General features: G+C 58.2%; 1 protein-coding gene across 2 annotated transcripts in view; it reads right to left on the reverse strand.

The window, feature by feature from the left end:
* Positions 1 to 21,078, reverse strand: part of ZCCHC14 (zinc finger CCHC-type containing 14) — a 52,554-nt gene extending 31,476 nt beyond the window's left edge. For both annotated transcript variants that reach the window (XM_032324941.1, XM_032324940.1), the window contains exons 1-2: positions 20,461 to 21,078; positions 439 to 562 (exon numbers count right to left, since the gene is read on the reverse strand). In XM_032324941.1, coding sequence (XP_032180832.1) covers positions 439 to 562; positions 20,461 to 21,021 — 685 coding nt within the window. In that variant the 5' untranslated portion in view covers positions 21,022 to 21,078. The remainder of the gene's footprint in view (positions 1 to 438; positions 563 to 20,460) is intronic.
* Positions 21,079 to 21,121: the final 43 nt, after the last annotated feature.

Here is a 21,121-nt window from a genome sequence, read left to right on the forward strand (position 1 = left end):
CCCACGCAGAGCTATCGCGCTGCCACTGGAAAGGAAATACAGATAAAATGCCAGGTCCCTGGTTGCATGAGGCACATTTCAAGTGCTCAAAAGGCACATGTGGCTGACGGCAACAGACTCAGTACCGCGAAAGAACGTCCCGGGTCTCCGCAGACAGTTCCGCAGAACAGTGCTGCTCTGGAACCTAGGACTTCTGTGGTGTGAGGCAGGGCGGACAGTGTAACAACCTTCGTTTTTCCCCCGAGAAAACACCCGTATTTGAGACTTTCACAGCAGAGGAATGTTCACAGATTATGTGCACCACGTAGAGAAACCTGACTAAAAAACACCGCGGCTGAGGAAAGCTCTCCAAGTCTTTAACCAAAGAGCATCACAAACATCTGTGCTCCCCGGCCCGGTGCACCTCCTCCCCCAGAGCCCGCACACCGACGCGCTCACCTTTGGCGTGTTTCCCCGCAGTCCTCTTGGGCGGCGAGTCCTCCGTGCAGTGGACCGACGTGTGGAGCGCGCTCTCCAGACTGGCGCCCGCGCTGCCGATCGGGGCCTCGGTTCTCGGCGTCACCTGGAAGGACAAGGAAACTCCTATTTTCTTCCATCCGGTCCACGTGGGATGATCGCATTCCTGGGAGTAAGAGGCTTCTTACAGTTTCCATTTTCACGTAAAACATGCATATAACAATTTTACATAAAAACTTTTTATATAAAATGCCACTGATAACCGTTCCCTGACACGATAATGTAACAATAAGCACTCCCTGCCGAAGACGACAACGTCACCGTCTCCTGCTCACCGCTGAGATTTACAGCCAGCCAGGCGGAGAGCCCGTCGCCGCGGGGCCGTGCCGCTGCCTCGCGCGCCCGCTCGGGGCAGGTGGAGTCTCACACTCCGTGAGTCACAGACCTCCTCCACCTGATCCCAAACCTTCTCTCTCATTTCTTCAGATCAAAGAGTCCCCTATAAAATTAATAGTGCAGCTGGACCTAACGCTGCCCTGTAAATCTTGAACAAGTCACAAAATGCTCTGAAAGAGCAGTCCAGAAGAGACTGCAACTCGACCGACATGGGGTACACATCCTACACATCCTAACGCACCACAACCCCACATCTAGGAATCCATCCCACAAAGTTCCCACACGTGAGACGAGTCCGGGGCGGGGGTGCTCACGGCAGCAGCTTCTGCGAGGAGGAGGGCGGAAAGCCCCGAAACAGCTGCGCACAGAGCTGCGGCCACACGGAGGCCGGCAGGTGCCCCGGCGCTCTGCGGCACCCCGCCAAGCTCACGCAGGCTGCCCCGACCCCCACTCTCCGCCCGTGCGCAGCGCGACTCGAACACACGCTGGGAGCGGACGGCAGGCAGTCAGCCACGGTGACCCCGGAGGAGACACGAGACCCCCGGAGCCGGGGCGGGGGCAAGAACCTCCATGTTTCCTTCTTAACAAGGATCAGCAGCTAGAAAGTTTACAGCCAACATTCATCTAGTACTTGTAAGACTGAAAGTGGCCAAGGCTTGGACTTCCTCACAGTCACAATTCAGTATGTAAAAACTTCAAAGGAAAGTTAAGATTTTAAAGTTTATCAAGAGAGGTGTGAGTTTGAGAGGGTGAGAAACACTGAGCTACACACGAGGAGGGGCAAGGTCTGCAGATGAGGAGCGTGACCGCTGGTCTCCACCCTGATGTGGTCGCGGCGGGGGACGCGCGCCTCGCGGGCCTCTGGTTGTCATCCGTGGCTTCGCTCCCTGGAAGGCACGGGGCGGCCGGTCGGAGCCTGGGAGCCCAGTGCGGGCACGGAGGGCCGGGACAGCAGAGGCAGAGAGCCAGCAGGAGGGGCCGGATAGGCCGCCAGCCTGCAGCGCCGCGACAGCAGCGCCCTGCGGGCACCCGGCGAGCCCCTCTCCTCCCAACCACCCGGCGCGGCCGAGCCACGGCAGGAAGCCTCCCCACACGCACACAGCACAGGAACGGCAGGTCCTACGCCACACAAGAAAAGCCGCCCAGCGCAGTCTACTTAAATGTGGAAGTTCACATATCCCAAGGAAATAAATCCTAACCATCCACGACTCCTCTAAAAAGTCAATTTTTCAGATAACATTACCAAGATGTTATCAAGACAGTTAAAATTTTAAATTACTTTTGTCATTTAACTAAATTGGATTATTTCCCTCACATTTGGCAAGGTTTCATCCAAAGGTCTGAGTATTGCAAAAATGAACTTCTTTCCTAGGAAATAAGGTAACAGAAGCAACAGTCACAAGTAATTACAGAACGAGCAAGGTTCCTAGTTTCAAACGGGAGCTATTACTTTGGGAAAACAGCCCGGGAGGTTAACATTCTCACCCCTGGAGGAGCGTGAGCACAGCGGAGGCCAGCGGGTCTGGCCTGGCCCACACGAGCCTCCAGCTCCCGGGGCTGCCCTGGGAAGCACGGCGGAGTCCTCGCCCGCAGGACAGCGAGGCTGAGCTGTCCGGACAACCAACCACGAAAGCGCCGGCCCCGCCGGTGACAAACCGGTCCCGCACAAACACAGGCGCACACCGACGCCCGCCGAAAGCGCCCCAACCAGCCCCAAACAGAAAACCAGCCTCTGTGGGGTAGAAGCAGGGGTGGGGAGAGAGGGGAGCCCAGCCAGGACGCCAACCGCAAGCGCAGCCTACGAGGTGCGGACAGCTGCATGGGACGGGTGGTTCTCAACCCTGATGCGTGCGGAACCCCCGAGGTCGGGCACGAGTGCGGGTCCCCCACTGCCAACCATCAGCACTTCCAGAGCAGAGCGGGACGGCGGCCGCAGCGTTCTTCTGTCTTGTGCACCAGACGCCTCGGCCTGGGTGTGAAGCACCGAAGGCCCGTGGTCTGGTCAGCCCCTGTGAGGACCAGGTGTCAGCGGTGCGGGCAGGAAGCGCGTCCTTCTGTGGGCTGACGGGGAAGTAAGGGTGGAGGTCCACGTGCCCCGGCTCCCAGAAGGGGAAAGCCTCGGAGCCACACTACGGAAGCCCAGGCCATGCCAACAACACAAACACGCCCAAGAAAACTCTAGACTATAACCAGCGGGAGGGAAGCACGTGTTCACCCCACTGTGCTATACCAGAGCGTCTCTTCTGAGTTTTCCAGATGCTCACTTTTTCCAACAAGCCTTTCTCCCAACTTTGCTCCTCTGTTTACACTGAAAGCGGTCTTCCCCTGCATTTCCCAGAAATGCTGTGTTTGGGGTTATTTTTGGTTAAGTTAATTTGCCCCATGTGACCTCCGCAGTTCAACCCAGATGCTCCGTGACTCACGCTCACAAGCAGAGCACCAGTCATGAGCCCGATGGACACGAGAATAAAGACTTGATCAGTTCCAAATGTCGCCTCTTGCCGTAGCCAAAAGGGCAAACGAGAAGATGCTCCCCAGCGCCGGCCCCACCCAGCCGCTCCCATCAGTTCCAGGCCCTCTGTCCGGTGAGCACCTGGCTTTCTCACCTGATGGACACTCCCTGTGCCCCCGGGACCAGCGGATCAGCGTCCCACCGCCAGACAGCTTCTGCCATGACCTACAGGGGACCTGTCATCTCTCCCTTCTCCCCTCCACTGAATGCACTACGGCCACCTGGGTGGGCCTGGCAGCCAGGATCTGCCTGCAGCGGCCCCAGACCCCGTATGTATCTGCATGGCCCCCTCACGGATGTCACGTCCACACTTGTGTGACCTTCTCAGTGAGGACCTGTCCAACCTCCATGAAGTCAGGACTTCTTGTCTCTTTCACTGGCTGCTGCAGCCTCTGTCTGGAACAGGGCCTGGTATGACACAGGCGCCTCACGGGTGTCTGTACCATCAGACCATCTTCCCAAGTTCTAGCGAAATCAGGATGAACCAGACAAAAACGGCACCTGTACTCCAAAGCAGAATGTGTGCGTTCTCAGTGACACACGACACAACCGGGAGAGCACTTGGCTGGCGCAGACACAGGACGGACAGGGCGGTGAGCGTGAGCGCCCTCAGCCCCCGGAGCACGCTCTGGGGCACGAGGCACACGTTCCAGGGAGTGACGTGGCCCACCAGCCGCTGCACGGTGAGCAGGAACGGGCCTGAGTGCCAGCCCTGGGATGCCAGGAGCCAGTGTCGCAGCTCCGAGCGCCAGCCCTCTTGCCGGCACGGCCGTGTGCACGATGCTTCCGCAGTTTCTGAAGTGCAGGATTAGACCGAGAAGGTCAGGCGGGCCTGAGACTCTGCATTCCTCTCAGGCACTGCTGGCCCTGCAAGACCTTCAAGGTGAAGCAGCTCGCTGTGGTCAGAACATGCAAAGGCCCAACAACCCCTCCCTGGGCAAAACGCGCAACGGAACCCCAGCGCTGCGCAGATTAGATCCGATGAGCTCCGAGGCTGCTTCCATGGGTAAGGGACAGAGACACCAAAGCGTACCACGTCAGCCTGGAGACGTGAGGGGGGCCAGCGGCGGGGCTCCTGCCTGTCCATCCGCTCCCTCAAAGAGGTGCTTTCCTCAAAGGCTTTCTCAGTGCTGGGCTCTGGCCAGAGAGACCAAAGCAACACAGGCTGCCTGAGGCTTTGCGCTGAAAACTCACTTAAAGACTCAGGGACCAGGACCACAACTGTTAGCAGAAAAGTTTCAGTTTTAAAAATCGATTTCGTTAAAGATCATTCAAAGTCATCGGTGGGACACAGGCAGGCAGAGGGCAAAGCAGACAGCAAGCGTGCAAACGTTCAACATCTGAGTAATACTGGGGACTTTTCAAGAAAACCTGGTCAATGTTCCTACTGTTACAGGGGAAGCAACCTCAGCCCCAACCAGCAAGGACAAAACGGGGCAACTCTTCACACAAATTAGGTTTATTACGCCAGTCCAGGAGCTCTGGATCTACTAATCCATCTGGGAACGATCTACCCTAAAAACACAATCAGTGATACAGTCAAACGTCTGTACACAAGGAGGTTCGTTTTAGCTTTAAAATAGCAAAATATATGTATCTACAAACGATGGAAATACCCAGTAAGATTAATATCTAAACACATGAATAAACTTACGTCCATATGATTAGACATTATGCATCCTTTAAAAGATAATTTTACAAAACAAAAGGCTTCCGGGAACACTCACACTCGGATCCTGGGAACGAGGCAGAAGGGGTCACTGGTGCGTGCGCACAAGCACTGAAGACAGAAGAAAATACACCACAATACTGACAGCTCTTACTATCTTTGGGTTCTTTTCTAAAAAGTATTCTTCTATTTTCTGCTTCTGTAAGAAACAGTTACTATCAGAACTGGAAACACAAATTAGAAGCTACTAAGTCTCAGTGTAAGTAACTTCCTATGAGAAAAGAACACAACACAGGAAAACAGAAGCAGCTTCTAGAACCAACGGGCTCACGCTGAGGGGCTGAGCGGCCCAGGCGGGCGGGGCAGACACAGCCAGGGGACTGGCTGTGGGGACAGAACGGGCGACAACAACGGAAACTCCAAGGGGCAGGGCACAGACTCCATGATGCAGGGTCTCTCGGCTGAAGGCTGAACCGGAGAAGGAACCGGCCAGGCCGAGGAAGGGCCTTCCGGGCACAGGGTGGAGAGTGTGGGGCCCCCAGGCAGAAGGCCTCCCTGCCCAAAGCTTGTAAACGTTGAGGGGCAGTGGGGCCTGGGCCCTCAGGCTCAGACACAGGCTCCGGAGTGTTGAGCCCCAGAGTTCGACACATGGACTCATGTATTTTCAGTCTGTTTTCCAAGCAACCCACCTCCATACAAGAAAGAGTATCATCTGTTAAATACTTTTAACTCAGTGGGAAAAAATATATGAAATCAAAAAGAAAAGTGATTTGTAAGCATCTTACTAAAATAGTAATTATGTGTCTCTAAAAACCAGAGAAGGAAAATAGATAGTTTAGTAGTGAAAGCTATTTGCTGACTTAGCCCAAGTGAAAGCCAGTGCTAACCAGAAACCATTCTCCACGTAAAAACATTCCTTTTAAAATTTCTTACCCTGGAGCTGTACTCATTAAAAAAGAGAAAAAGATCACTGCTCAAACCTCGGCAAAGGTCCCGAGTACTTGGCTACATGAGCCCCGCACAGTGAGTGTGAAACAGCAGCCTTCAGAGCAGGGCGGCCTCTCCTGGAGCTCCCGGCCCTCCACCTGCCCACCTGGGAAGCTCTGACCGATTCAGACCGCAGGGCACCCCCCACCCCGCCCAGACCAGACTAGAGCCTGTGCGGTGAGAGGAGGGCTCAGGTCCAAACAGCTCCGCAAGTGCCCAGAACCCCCGCCCCAGAGACCCTGCAGAGCAGACTCAGCCTGGGTTCAAAGTCAAGGGCCCTAGTTGGCCAAAGACCGTATTTTCACCTATGCAAACCTACAGAAAGGGGTTAAAGCAGCACCCCAACGCACTTCCTCGGCTTGGGCAGGGTTAGAGCAGCTAGTACCTAGGAAGCGGCTCTTGAGGAGCCTGTCCTGTAGCAGGTGCTCCACAAACAGCCCCCAGGACTCAGGCCAGAGGGCCCAGCTGGGGAGCAGGTGTGGTAGGAAGGCCCTTCCCCCCAAACAGCCACAGGAGCAGCATCTCGGTCACTCCAAACACGGTGTGCCAACAGGTGCGGCGTGTTCTCCAGAGAACAGGCAGCAGATTTAAGGTGAGGGCAGGGGAGTCAAAGAAACGAGTGGTTACTAGAGGAAGGAGCGACAGGGGACAGACACTAAAAAGGCACAGCCGCATGGGAACCAGCCAGTCTTAACAACCTTGAGGGCAACACCGTGTGTGAATACACAGTCCCTTCCAGAAACACTTAAATTGTGCGACCAGCCTGCTGTGGAAGACGTGACCACTAGCTCGAGCCTCGGGTGCCCAGGCTGCGGCCCCTCCCCCGCCGCACAGAGCCCACTAAAGCGGGGCCCGGGTTCCACACACGCCACCTCCAAAGGGCAGCAGGAGGCATTAACCGCAGGTCGCTTCTACCGTCAAGACCTCTATGGCACTGAGGAAGTGTGCCCGGTGCTGCTGGGATGTGTATTTTGGTCGACAGGAGTTTCAGTGTCGGGGTTTTCTTTGAGAAACTGGCCGCGTGTGTAATACTGAGAGGTAAGTGCTGTGATGACCACTCTGGGTCCCCACGTGACACACAACTGCTGAGACGGACGACTCGGAGCTCCGGGCTGTCAGCGCAGGACAACGGTTTCTCTAGTGTCCAGCTCGGTTTAGACAGTGTCCAGATGTCGAGGATGGAAAAGGGCAAGCACTAAAACAAGCCTGAAATGACCAGAAAGCATGTGGATGCGAGCAAGAGCACATAAAGGTCCAGAGAGCATCAGTAACACACGCCACGGAAGCCACAGAGTCCACGTGATGAGTCTTGACCGGACCGCATCAGGAGCGAGGCAGAGCCGCACCGGGAGTCGGAGACGAGGCGTCCACGGTTAGCCACGCGGAGAAAGGTCAGGCCAGGAAGGGCTCAGCGGGACCGGACAGGAAAGACTAACCTCCTCCCGCAGGTCTAAAACCCCGTATCCGCCAGGGAACTGGTATGTAAGCATAGGAGCCCTGTGGCAGCAGCGGGACCACAGCCTGCGCTGCCGCCACACTCCACCCTCCGGCTCGCTCCCAGCGCCTCAGCGCCTCCCGACTCCGGACCAGAAAAGCCAGCGACTGCCCCGATAACCGCTCACATCCTCCGACGGCCCTCTGATCTCGAGGCACCAGGCCAGCTCGTTTCTCCTCCACACAGAGCCTCATTCTTTGTAAGGACAAATGTCAGTTACTGTAAAACCCTCCTTCCCAGCTATACTTGCTTACAGAGAGTTCATCCTTCCTACCGCGCACCGCCCGTATTTACCGCAACACGCGGGGACCAGATGCACGTGGTTCTACAGAAGGGCTGAGTACTCGGACCAGCCTCCTCCGGACGACCAGACGCTACGGACCACGTAGAAACTGAACGTGACCCAAAGCCGGCGGAAACCAGAGGAAGCTCTACATGTGGAAACAGAGATGCACTGGGTGGGTTTCCACTGCAGACGCACCAGGAAAAGCAGAAGCTGAAGCGTGGCTCCAGCTCCATGGTCCTGCTGATCCCAGGAGCCCGAGATCAGAATTCTGGAAACCGAGACCGGCGGCAGAGTGAGGGAGGAGCCCCTGACGCCAGAGTGCCTTAGGAGGGGAACGTGCCTGGGGCACCTGGAGGCTCTGTCCGTGCTGCGGCCGCCCTGGGCTCAGGTCCTGAACTGGGGTCCTGGGATCGAGTCCCAGATCAGGCTCCCTGCTCAGTGGGGAGTCTGCTTCTCCCTCTGCGTCTGCCCTTTCCCCTACCTGTCCGCAAACGCTCTTGCTTTCTCTCAAACAAATAAAAATCTTTAAAAAAAAAAAGGGGGGGGGGAGAAAGGGAACACGTGTAATTCTGCATATCAATTCTGCCCACACCTCTGCGTGAGCCCTTGAAACAGGCCCACGCGGGGCGGGACCAGAAGGCAGGCTCACAGCAGAGGCTGCGGCGGCCGACGGTGGAGGCAGGCAGTTCCGGGGTCAGAATCGGGCCACATTCACTGCCTGCTAAAGCAAACAGGACCAAACACAACCCAGGGTCTCTACTGTGTCTCGTTCATGAACTCAAGGAGCAATCCCCAACTCGCAGACACGTAAGGGAACAGCGTGACCCGCACAAGGAGCACCAGGGCGGGCACCAGGTGGGTCAGACGCCAGGAACAGAGGCGACCAGCCTGACGCGGCCGGTGAAACAGAGCTCAGCAGAAGAAAAGAAAACATTTGTGATCTGAGAACCAAACGAACACTTCAGGAGAGAAAGGGAAACTCTCAAAATGTGACAATTCCAGAAGCGGTCATGATGCCGCAGCCGGGGACACACAAATGAACACCCGACGTGTGCGTCCATCCACACGCAGGCATGTGGCGCAGCAGCCGGAGAGGAGCCGTCAGGTCCCAGAGAGGCACGGAGGAAAACAAAACGCGCACCTGACAGTCTGAGCCCCCGTGACCTCACCTGGATGACTCTGGAAAAGGCAGAAGTACGGAGACGGAGAAACATCGGGGGGACGGGGCTAAGCAGGTGGAGAGCCCGGAGGACTGTAAGGACAGTGAAATACCCTACGAGGGACCACGGTAGGGGACGTTTGTCTGCACCCAGAACCCGGACGACAGCGAGAGGGAACCTGACGGGCACCACAGACTCTGGTGGATCACGGCGGTCAATTTATCCATGAACTTAAAACTGCTCTAAATAAATAAATAAAGCCTTAAATCATAAAAAAGAAGTTAAACAGACATTCTAAAATGAAAAAAAAATGCTATGAACTAAAAAAGATCTATTGGATGAGCTGAACAGCAGTCTAGAATTAACAGGTGACGGAGAATTTCAAGACAGATCAACTGAAAGTATCCAATCCAAAAAAAAAAAAAAAGGATAGACAGAGAGAGAGTGAGGAAAAACTGGGGAAGGAGAGAAAAGCTTCTGGGACCTGTAGCATAGTATCAGAAGAAGCTTTAACATCCCTACAGGGGGCGTCCCAAAAGTAGGGAGACATTGAGACAGGAACAACTATGGAGAAATTGTAAGTGAAAATTTCTCAAATTTAGTAAAAGACATAAACTTACAGATCCAGTAAGTTCAAAGAACACCAAGCAAGACAGATTCAAGCCAACAGCACTCGGGTGCCTCGTAGCCAGGCCGGCAGACGCTGGGGACAGGCACGTGGACGGCGGCCACCAGAGAGCCACGGCCTCCCCCCCTTCAGGGCCGGAGAAAGCCCATGGACAGAGACTCCGACGGGCAGGGCAGGTGCCCACCACAGCACAGGCAGAAGCAAAACATTCTCGGCTGAGGGAAGACAAAGGGAATCTCTAAGCCACGGACTCAGACTCCCTAAAAAAGCCGAATGACAGTTTCCCGGACTGAAGGGCCGGAGCCACAAACAGCTCTTTGGTGAGGGACAGAGCGTGCTGAGAAGAGCGACCGTGGACGAACACAAGACTGTATTTTCTCAATTTGTAAACAATATTTTATTTCTTTACTTGACAGAGAGCAGAAGCGGGGGCAGCAGCAGAGGGAGAAGCAGACTCCTTGTTAAGAGGGAGCCCGAGGCGGGACTCGATCCTGGGAGCCCGGGAACCGTGACCCGAGCTGAAGGCAGACGCTTCCCCAGCTGAGCCTGCCGGGCGCCCGTATCTTCTTCATCTCTGAACCCACATTCATAGGAAGCAGAAAGCGCTTCAGCCCCACCGGGGTGTCGCGTGCACAAGGAACTGGCGATGACCACAGCATGAAGGCCAGAGGAGGCAGACGGTCGCGGTGCACGTGTCACTGCGCGACACGTCGCGGCGCTCACCCCGGGGGTGCACCATGGGGAGCTGTCACCTGCCACCACGGACACCCGACCCGCAGAAGGTGGCCTTGGGGCGAGCAGGAGCCAAAAGCCAGAGCGGGACTGCGGGACTGGACTTCAGGGAGGAGCAAGCACAGCGACACTCACCCACACGGAAACAACCGCCCAGAGGAAAACATGGTTACGGGGGGCGGGGGGGCTGGGAACTGCCCAGGAAAAAGCAGGGACAGGAGCGTCCTGGCGCTCGACACGCTCACCGCGCTCTGAAGACGGAAACAACCGACGTGATACACACGACGCGCGCAGGGCTCCAGGGCCAGGACCCCCACAGGCCGCTGGAGGGGCAGGAGGGGGCACCGCGGCGGCGCGGGCAGCCCTCGGGCTCTCTGGACAGTGACAACACCGTGGCGGTCCCGCGCAGCACGGGGGCTCCCACCACACACGGGGGCTCGCGGGCCAGCAGGGCCCTGGACACCCTCTCACGGCCCCACCCGCGCTGCTCTTCACTTCTCACAAAGACGGGAAAACGTGGGGACACAGCTGCTGGCTGCGGCCGGAACGTCCTAAGAATAGCCGCTTCCCGCGTCACCTCCAGCAAACCGCTGCCACCCAGCGGCCCGGCGCCCGCCCTGCGGCTCCACGTGACCGAGCTGGACGGACGCGCCGCCCGCGCTCTGACACTCGACGAGCGCCGGGATTTTAGTGACCGGATTGGGCTCAGGCCGGTGGCACTGGTCCCAAGATTTCGTATTTTGCGGAAATGCCCAAAAGAGAGGCGAGGAGGGACCCTGTTCCCCGTCAATCAATGCTCCTCCTTCCGCACGGTAATTTCTTCTAGTCCGGGCTGTGTTTGCAGAAGGCGTCCCACGCGCGCACGTTTTAATGAGGCTCGCAGTGACGCAGAAACCTGAGCGTGTAATTTCCTTCTAGCAATTCTACTGAAGCTTTTACCCCAAGTCCCAGTCAGGACACGACGCCGTAGCGCTCCCTCCTGACCACTCTGCTGTCCCTGCTGCCGGCGGCCACGCTACACTTCGGGCGGCACGAGGAACACCTGCCGGCCTTGTCACCTTCCCCGGCCAACTCGGACCCCGAGGCTCAGCACGAGCGACTCTTCCGGAAGCAGGAGAGGACGGGAGTGCGGCGGCACAGGCGGCGGAGCCCACCCACAGCACGGCCGCCGGGGGCAGGGCCCCGCACACCGGTCGGCCCGCGCCTCTCCAGCGCCCAGAGCGCTTCCGTGTCGTGGGCACCGCCACGGGAACTGTGGCTCCCAGAGCGCTGCTCCCCCAGGAAGCACCCGCACACCAACTTTTGAAAAATAACAAAGTAAAATCTGGATATTAAAAACCCACTAGAGCCCAACGCCATGTCAGGCTAAGAGAAACACCCACAAACACCATTAAGAAGACTGTCACTTGCTAACAGGTGTTGCTGGACGTTTCCCCTAGAGCAGCCTTTCATAAACACCCAACTCCTGCCCACTCGGCTTCTGCAGATGCTCAGGACACAGCCCTGTTGGGTGGCCGGGGCCGCGACGCTCTGGACTGAAAGAGACCGTCTCTGCCCCCAAGTAAGTCAAATCCGGTGACGGACATTTAAGGAAACCCACCTTCAGTGGAGTATGACGACAAGGTCTAGGACAGAAGGCGGCCACAGAAGGCTTGTAAGTCTGAGCCAAGAACTGGGGGGGCCCAGGTACCGGGTGTCCTGAGAACAGGCCTGCAAGACTCGGGGGCGAGGGACCGCAGCAAACACAAGGGACCTCAGGCACAGACGGGGTGAGTATAGACGGGCGGCGGACACACCAAGACCTGCACGTTGGAGACCAAGACCATTCCAGGGACACCATGGGACCTGCTGCAATAGGCTAAGAGCAGGGCCGGGGGGAGGGGTTGTCACAGGAGACAAGACTCGGGCTAGGAGAACAGATTTCCATAATAAACTAAACCCAGACCAGGGGTGCCGGTTTGTCGTAGGAGACGAGACCCAGTCCAGGTGGGACGGGTTGTCACAGTAGGCTAGACTCAGGCCAGGAGGATGGATTTCCATAATAAACTAGACTTCGGTCAGGGGACAAGTTGTCATAGTAGACTAGACTTAGGCCAGGAAACAGGTTGTCACAGCAGGCTGGACTCAGGCCAGGGGACAGGTTGTCCTAGGAGACCAGACCCAGGCCAGGGGGTCGGGCTGTCATAGCAAACTGGACCCAGGCCAGGGGACAGGGTGTCAGAGCAGATGGAGCCCATGCTGTGGGATGGGCTATCATAGGAGACTGGACCCAGACCGGGGGACAGGTTGTCATAACAGACTAGGCCAGACCAGGGGTCTTGATCAAGATGAGAAGTTGGACACGTCACTGTTATTTCTAAGAGTTAGGGTACTAAAGTTTCTGGATCATTTCATTAAAAGACCCAACAGAACAGCTACAAGTTATTTCTTGTGGACCTTAAACAATGACATCAGCTTAATTCTTAAAAGGAGGTGGTCACTCACTCGCCGGCCAGCATGCATTCTTGACTCAGGGGAAGGAATGAAGCTACGTGAGGCTAGAGCTGTGCTTGTTCCCTGAAAACGACTTTAATCTACGCCCTGGCTCTCTGGCAAATGGCCCAAAAGCTAAGTCCGCCTCCACAGAAGTGGGCCACATATGGGACCATGATGTCAAGGGCGATGGGGAGAGACACAGAGAGAGCGGACAGGCAGAGAGGAACACTGACTCGGGTCGTGGTGGCGTCAACAGAAAAGAAGCCCGCAGAGTTGCCGAGGGCCCAACGGGGGACCAGGAGAGAAGACAGGCAGAGGAGAGGCTTGGGCTTCCGGCTGGGGCACGGGGGGAGCCGCCGCGCACACGGACAGGGGAGCCTGCCTCTGGACATCCCGAGTCACCTGGCCCCTCCCGCTGGAGCTCGGGCCTGGCTGGGTATGCAGATCTGGGGTTCGTCAGTGAGAACCCCATCATGCGAAGGGCAGGAGAGCCGAGAGCCCCTGAAAACGCTCAGAGAAGCCAGAGCAACACCGGCAGTACCGGGCATGGACCGGGCGGGACTGTGCGCCGGACACTCAGGCCTCGCTCAGTCTCCTGCCCGCCAGCGTCTGGGGAGGCACCTCCACACCCACACTGTCTTAAACGTAGAGAAGAGCACCCCCTCCCCAGGCACTGCCCTGCGTGGGAGCCCACAGAAGCCAGGGGAGGTGAGGACTGAACAGCGCGCCGTGGACCAGGCAGCTGGGAGCCCGTCCAGTCACCTCGGCTGCGAGACGGAAAAGGCTGATTCTCCAGCAAGTGGCACTGGGGCAACTGGGTTTTCATTCGGAAAACACAGACCTCGCTCCATACCTCCCACCAGATAAATTCCAGACGGGTCTGTGGAACCGAAGATGAGGAGCCACCGGAGCTCCGGGCCAGACGGCGCTCGGGGACGCCTCCGCCAGGCCGACCACCACGCACACGGCAGCCTGCGCGAGGCCCGAGCTGGAACACGCGTCTGACGATGACGCGCACCCCGGAAGCCGCGCAAGACCATAAGAGGAACTGCACGGTAACGTCGACAGGCAGGAAAACAAGTGCTCGCACTTCTACCAACGAGCGAAGGGCAATTTCCCTGAGACTTACGGAGCTCCTGACAACAAAGCAAAGACCAGCACCTGCAGCGCACTGGGCGAAGGCTGTGGGGAGCCTGCCAAAAACACAGAGCTTGAACGTCCCACCTCACTCTTCGGGGCCGCGAAGCAAACCGCAGCCCCCGAGAGGCACCCCCGCAGCCAGGGCCAGCCGCCGGCGGGGACGGGGATGCGGGAGCTCACACACCCCGAGCTGCTCGGAGGCGTGCCGACAGGCACTCACACACGCTGCTGTGGGGGCGCCGGAGGCAGGGCCCCCACAGTGTCCAAAGTCACTACAGAGGCTCCCACCCTTTGGTCCACCATCAACCCCACTTCCAGGCTTCGAGAAGGCCACACACCCTGCCATACAGGTGACACAAACGTAATCTGCAAATGACTGAGTTGTTCGAAAGAGCAACACGGGAACCACACGTCCACCGGTAGGGACTCCCTCAACAGCTGGCCAGAAACCAGAAGAAAGACGGTCCACGGCCTGCCGCGGACTGCACGTCCAGCAGAGCTGTCAGGACAAGAAAGCAGGGCACACACCTGGGTCAGGAGGAAGACGCCAAGCACCGATTTGTAAACACAAAGCAAGTTTCTCCGGAAGGTTCTACAGGGAACAAAGAGAGGGACAAACTGGGGTAAGGGAGGAGATCTCGTTCTTTAAAAGGTGATGTAACAGGAACCAATACCCAAGTAAAGGGACAGACCGTTGCCCACACCTGGAAACGTCCCACGTGCCCTTCTCCAATGTGTGGGGGAAAGGGAGATGTTTCACTGAATATTCTTCTGTATCTTACCAATTTTCATCTCTGATTATATTATCTTTTTTTTTTTTAATTTAAAGAGATCATTGAGTTCCCTTTACTAAAAACAGACTTTATCAAAGAAGTTGGGGGCAAAAGCCAGGTTCCAGGAGGCCAAGGCACAGGCTGAAGGGGAGCGGGCTCCAGTGCACCGTTTTGGGGGGCGGGGGCAGCTTGCACAAGGGTACCCGTCAGAAGATCCTGTATTATTTAAATACGTGCACAGAATGTTCTAGAAGAACCACAGTTGTGCATTAAAATGTCAGAAGGACAGACACCAGATTGTGAAAACGGGACCACCCCTGGCAAGGAGGAATGAGGTTGGCTGGGCAGGACCTGGTGGCGACGGGACAGAGGAGCGGCCGACAGAGGCGGACAACGCTGAAGGAGGAACCATGACCGTATTTATGTGCCAAGTGGAAAAACAGAGAGGTCAAAGGCTGAGGTGGGGGAAGCAGGGAGGGCAGGAAACGGCAAAGTTCAGACACCTGAGCCAGCACCACCCCTGAGGAAACAGAAAGAGGTGACCAAAACAGAGACCGAGGGACTCGCCTGCGACCAAAAGAACGCTCTGTCTCAGACCCGGCAGAGAAAGGAGGAAGGTTAGGGCACACACGAGACCTTCCAGGGGCTTGTGACTTTCCTATGGACCTGAGAAACACCCACCTAAAATCCCAAACCCCACTCAGAGGCAAGACTCGGTGAGAAGCGTCCCCAAGGCCCGGAGTGCTCCTCGCCGCTGCTGGGATAGACCCCAAGTCTGTGCCAGTCCTTGGGGGCCCCACGGCGAGTGAAGGCCCACCTCCTTATGCCCTGGTCACCGCTAGCAAGTGGCTGCTAGCGTGTCTGTTACGGGAAAGGTGTTCAGTCTCGCCTTGGTCTTCAGTCTGAAGAACCCCAGGCCTCCTAACTCAGGGCGACGCAGACTTTCAGAATGAACCTATCTTACGCCCAACCATCCAGCGAAGAGTGACAGAACAAACTCTGGCTGCACTAGCAAAAGAGAAGAGACAGAATTAAGCTATTTCACGAGGCTCTTGACTACGGCTTTGCACCACGACGGGAAGCAGCTCCACAAGGAGCCCGGGGCGAGCCACCTGGCGGGCACTGATCCCTGCAGGGCACAGGGCGGGCCAGAGTCCAGAACCAGAATCCCTCAAGTGACCCGTGCACTCGCCGAGAGCTGGTGGCAACGCGTCCCAAACTCACGAGAGAACTGGTGTCCTAAATGGTGGTTTCTCAAAAATAAATAATAAGTAAGAAAAAAAGAAACTTCCAAAGGATCTTTTTTCTGAAATGTAACCCATCTAAGGCAGGGGGGAAAAGAGCGCACTTATATAGAAACTATTTTTCCCTGAATGTAACAGAAATTGTTCCTTACTAGCAGGGCGGTCGGCAGCCACCAACTGAACAACAAAAACGTCCCCTCTGCTAGCTTGCCGCTAAGGCCCTAAGACACCTCTGTTGATTTGGGGGGAAATATGTATCAATCCCAAATGTCCTCGGTGCAAAGGGCAGGTAACGAAGTGTGCAGGAGGGAGGGGAAGTGTGCAAGCCCGAGCCCAATACCAGGTAAAGGTCAAGCGCCTCAGGAACTCGGCCAGTGCAGACGTGGGTCTGTAACCGTGTTCCAACCGCGTTAAGGGACACCACCACAGCACCTGGCAGAGGCGGACAGGTGACCTGTGGCTTCCACCGCTGCGCTCCAGAACAGCAGCGGGAGCGCGAGCCTCGGCAGAGTCGGACACAGCCCTAGTGCACCAGCGCAGGTGGGGGTCCTGATGTCACAGGGGGCGGCTCCCCCTCCGGTGGGCACCAGCTCCCAGTACCTCTGCTGAGGAGCGCCGTCTCCAGCACGGGAGGCCCCTGCACCAAGCGACTGTGCACGCCAGCGCGTCTCAGCGATCCTATCATGTGTGCACCATCAAAAGAGGGCAGTCCGGGAGGCTATAAAGGCTGGCCCAAAATGAAGCATCTGGAATGCGGGAGGACATCATCTCCTGGCACGTCAGCCAGACTGAGCCGTGAGCGCAGGCCTGAGTCCTCCCACCGGCCCGCGCCCTCCTCCACAGCCAGAGCACAAGGGCTGAAGCTGGAGCCCCCCCGGCTGTGCTCTGAGGTCCCAGCTCCTCCAGGACACCAGCCGGACACCAGCGGTCCAGACAAAGTCCTGCCTGAGGAGGGCCGCGGCACTGTCAGCGGCAGCACCGGAAGGGGCCACACGGACCTCACATGGCAACCCACGCACAAACTACCAGGCTTCCACCTCTGAACCCAAGGATCTCCGTCCGCAGAGCGCCACCCACCCTGGACCAGCCCTGCTTAGCTGCCCGACCCCGGGATGTGTGGACCCGCTCCCACTGCGCTTACCCCAGAGCGCCCCACGTGGGCACCAGAGAACACCCCCCAAGGGGGCCCCTACCACCAGCCCTTCAGAGAGGCTCCGCACCCCGGCAAGATCCTCGAGCGGGTGTTCGGCTGTGATCCTTGTCCTGAGGATCCTGAAACACCAGGCTGGGGGCAGCTTCCCGCCACCCTGCCCGACGGTGGACGCGGCCACGCAGCTCTGGACCGCGATGTGGACTCCAGACCGCGCCAGGCCTCGACTGTCAGAGCAGCGCCTTCCCCGCCACCCGCAGCCATGGTTTGCACGGCGCCCGCACCCCCCAGGCAGGCTCGCATCCCCGCCAGGAGGTCCCTCAGAGGGCCAGGTGTGCACGACGCTCCAAAGACGACTGGTTCCGTGTGCGCGGTAAGGGATGAGAGCAAGTGCCTATTACCCACGGCGGGGGCAGGGGCACAAATAAGCTCGTGTGACAGCCCCAGTGTCCATGCACGGACACGTGGGGAAACAAAACGGGGTCTACCCGCACCATGAACAGTACTCAACCCTAAAAAGGTAGAGAAGCACTGACACACGCTACCCCAGGAGTCAACCTGGAGAACATGATGCTGAGAGCGCCACCAGACACGGAAGGGCACCCACCGGCTGAGCCCGCTTCCACGAAACGTCCAGGACAAGCAAATGCACCACGCAGAGGACTGGCTGTCAGGGGCTGGGGAGCGGGAATGGGGAGGGACTGTCAACAGGTATGGGGTTTCTCTGGCGGGGAGGGACTGTCAGGGACAGGTATGGGGTTTCTCTGGGGGGTGATGAGGATGTTCCGGAAGGACACGGTTGAATGGTCACACAACTCTGTCAGTACGTTAAAAACTACTTAAATGCACACTTTCAAAGGGTGAGTTTTAGGACTTTTAAAAATCAAATCTCGAAAATGAAAAAAATACGAGCATGTACTTCTAATCCATGATTGTTTACACAAAGAAAAGACTGCAAAGGGTAAAGTTAAACTTTTCCCCAAAGTATAGTTTTTTACTTAACTAGGAAGAGAGGGAGAGTCCCAGGCGACCTTTATCACAGGCTCACACCGAACCCCGAGAAACCGCGTAGCTACGGCCCCGGCGCCTGTGCGCCCGCGAGCACAGCCGCGCTCCGCCGTCTACCATCAGCCTGGCCGCGCCGACCGCTTTCCTCTCCGGACGTGAAAACGTGTATTCACCTCATTCACTCCCCTAAACGCCTCTGCTCATCTGCCGAGCAGGAAAAATCACCAAATAATACAGTGAGGGTTGGGAGATGCGATTGCAAATCGTGACTCTCTCAGAAAACGTGGTTATGAGAACTATCGCTTTAAACAAAGTGAAGAAAAAAATCGACCCCTTGTCTTTATCCCTAAAGGACAAACACGAGGGCTCTGAGCTCAGAGCTGCAGCCCGGACAGCGGCTCACAGAGCAGACGCGAGCGGGGCTCCAACGGGGCTGCTCTCCCAGGGGCACCGCACAGGTGAGACCCCGAGAGCCCGAGAAGGGAAGCCGCTCGGACGTTAGATTTCAGCAGAGGAAGCCGCAGAGGGAGCGCCAGGCCTCCAGAGCAACCGAGTCACACGGACGAGACGGACAGAGGGGCGTGGGGAGGGCTAGACACCGCGGTTGCCCTGAACCAGGGAAGGAACAGCCCTAAGATTACTCACCGTAAGGCCGTTAGTAAGGGTCAGGCAGAATTCTCCAGTTTCCCAGGGATGAAGAAAAAACACGGCCAGCTCCAAGTGACTATTCAAAAATCAATTTAGAAAACAGGAACCTTCTGAGACATAAATATTCCAGTCTGTAACGACGGGCCTCGCCTAAGCCAGCACTCCTCCACAGAAACCCAGAGGGGCTGGACCTGGCAGAGAAGGGAGCAGCCCCTGCACATCTGCTGGGGACGTCACGCGAGACGGCAAGTCGCCCTGCAACAGGCCCGGGGGCAGGGAACCTGCCATCGGCTCCACAGGGAAACACCAAGCGGAGGCGGGACTCTGGCCAAGGTCACACAGTGACCAGTTCCGAGCGCGTGGGCAGGAGTGAGGGGGAGCCTGGCCCCTGGGGTCATCAGAGGGATTTCTCACTTGACGGAAGGGCTCTCCCATAAAGCACGTTTTCAGTCTAACGTCACCAAGATCATCATCGCCGTGTTCCCCTTCTGTAAGGGGTGGACGTGTAGACACAAAGAATCGCCTTCAAGAGCTGAACAGGCGCAGGGAAACCCAGACCTCCGTGGCCGGCGTCGCGACAGGAGGCCGGCAGCTCGTGCAGCTGACCGTGGGGGCCTGAGAGCCCAGCAGGGGACACGGCACTGGCACCCTACAGCCAGCCACAGGGCCTACCAGGACACTGCGCCTCCTCTGTGGTAGCTGGAACACCGTTCTTCGACCAGGGCACACCGTGAGGTGCACACCGGCATTTAAACACACGCTAAAAACAACAGAACAGAACAGCCACTGGCCCGGAGCTCCCCCTCGCCGGAGAAACACAAGACACAGGTTAAACGAGTGCGACGGCACAACCGCATCTCAGAAGAAAACCCTGGAGGAGAAGAGCTACAGCCCAGGCTTGAGACAGCGTGACCCCCACCAGCGCAAAGGGACAGGAGCCAAGGGTTCCAGGAGAACGGCTCTGACACGGAGAAAGGCACTCAGCCCGACGGGTCCTGACTGCAGTCTGTCCCCCAGAGTCCCAGTGTCATCTGAACACAGGCCACACCGGGTCAGAGAAACCCGTTCTCCCGGAGCACCATTTTGGCACTAGGTCCCCGGGGGCTGTGAAAAAGGAGTTTGAGCCCCAAACGCTTGGTGTTTACATAGTTTCAAAACATGTAGACAAAAGTTCGCATTTCCAAGCGGATGACCACAAGGCCCTTCCTGTTTAGTTTGGAGACGGAGCCCTGAACCCAACAACCCTTAAGAGACCAGCACCCCGGGAGTCCGGCAGCCCGCACGCGTCCAAGGCTGCGGACGTGTTTCTGTGCGGGTGCGGCAGCCTGCCCCCTGCCCCGCGGCGGCACCCGGCCCACCGGGGGAAAGGACACGCGGGCGGGAGGGCCCCGCACGGCGCCCGCGCCACCCGCGGAGGCCCCCTTCCCCACCGCGCCCTTCCTCCCCGCTAAGAAACACCAGGCCGGGAGAGCCGGGGCGACACCAAGCGCGACGGATCGGTCGCCCGGGGCCCGAGGAAGGGGACAAAGGCCTCACCGCGCCTGCAACCACAGCACGCGAGAACGAGAGGCACAAAGGGGCAGCGCACTCCGACCGCGCAGCTCCCCCCCCCACCCCCGCCCCAGGGCCCGGGCGCCGCGGACCGGCGCGACCGCCCACGAGGGGCCCCGGGGCGCGGGCGCGGGGGCGGGGGTCGCGCACCTTGTGGCAGGCCGGGCAGGTGGGCAGCGCGCTCTTGCCGCCGTGGCCCCCGCCGCCGCCGCCGCCGCTCAGGCTGCTCTGGATCTGCGTGAGCTCCTGGCGCAGCACCTGCTTCTGGTGGAAGCTGAAGGCCGGGTGGTTGGAGGCCATGGTGAAGAGCAGCAGGAACTCATCGCCCGTGCGGCCCTCGTTGAGCTGCAGCCCGTAGTTGTGGATGATGGAGTCGATGTGCGTGAGCGTGCGGTAGAGCACGCCCGCCGCCTCGCGCTGCTCCGAGCCCAGCAGCGCCAGCGACACCAGCAGCTTGCTGCGCACCACCTCGTCCGTCAGGTTGGTGAGGCTGCCCAGGTCGGCCGGGTTGTTGGCCTTGATCTCCGAGTCGCGCAGCGAGTGGTAGTCCTTGCGGGCCAGGTCCTCGAGGCACGAGCCGAGGAAGCGCAGCTCGAGCGGGATGCACAGGTCCAGCAGGCCGCACAGGAACTCCACGCGCTGCGGCGACGGCAGCTCCGAGAACCAGCGGTACACGCCGTCCCTCTGCAGCGGGCAGCGCTTCTCCACCATGCTGCCGCCCGCGCCGCGCCGCGCCCCGGGGCCGGGGGCCGCCGCCGGCCGGGGCCGGGGCCGGGGGCGCGGGCGGGCGCGGGCGCGGGCGGGGGGCGCG

The sequence above is a fragment of the Mustela erminea genome, chromosome 19 (assembly GCF_009829155.1).
Source record: "Mustela erminea isolate mMusErm1 chromosome 19, mMusErm1.Pri, whole genome shotgun sequence".
Lineage (NCBI taxonomy): Eukaryota > Metazoa > Chordata > Mammalia > Carnivora > Mustelidae > Mustela > Mustela erminea.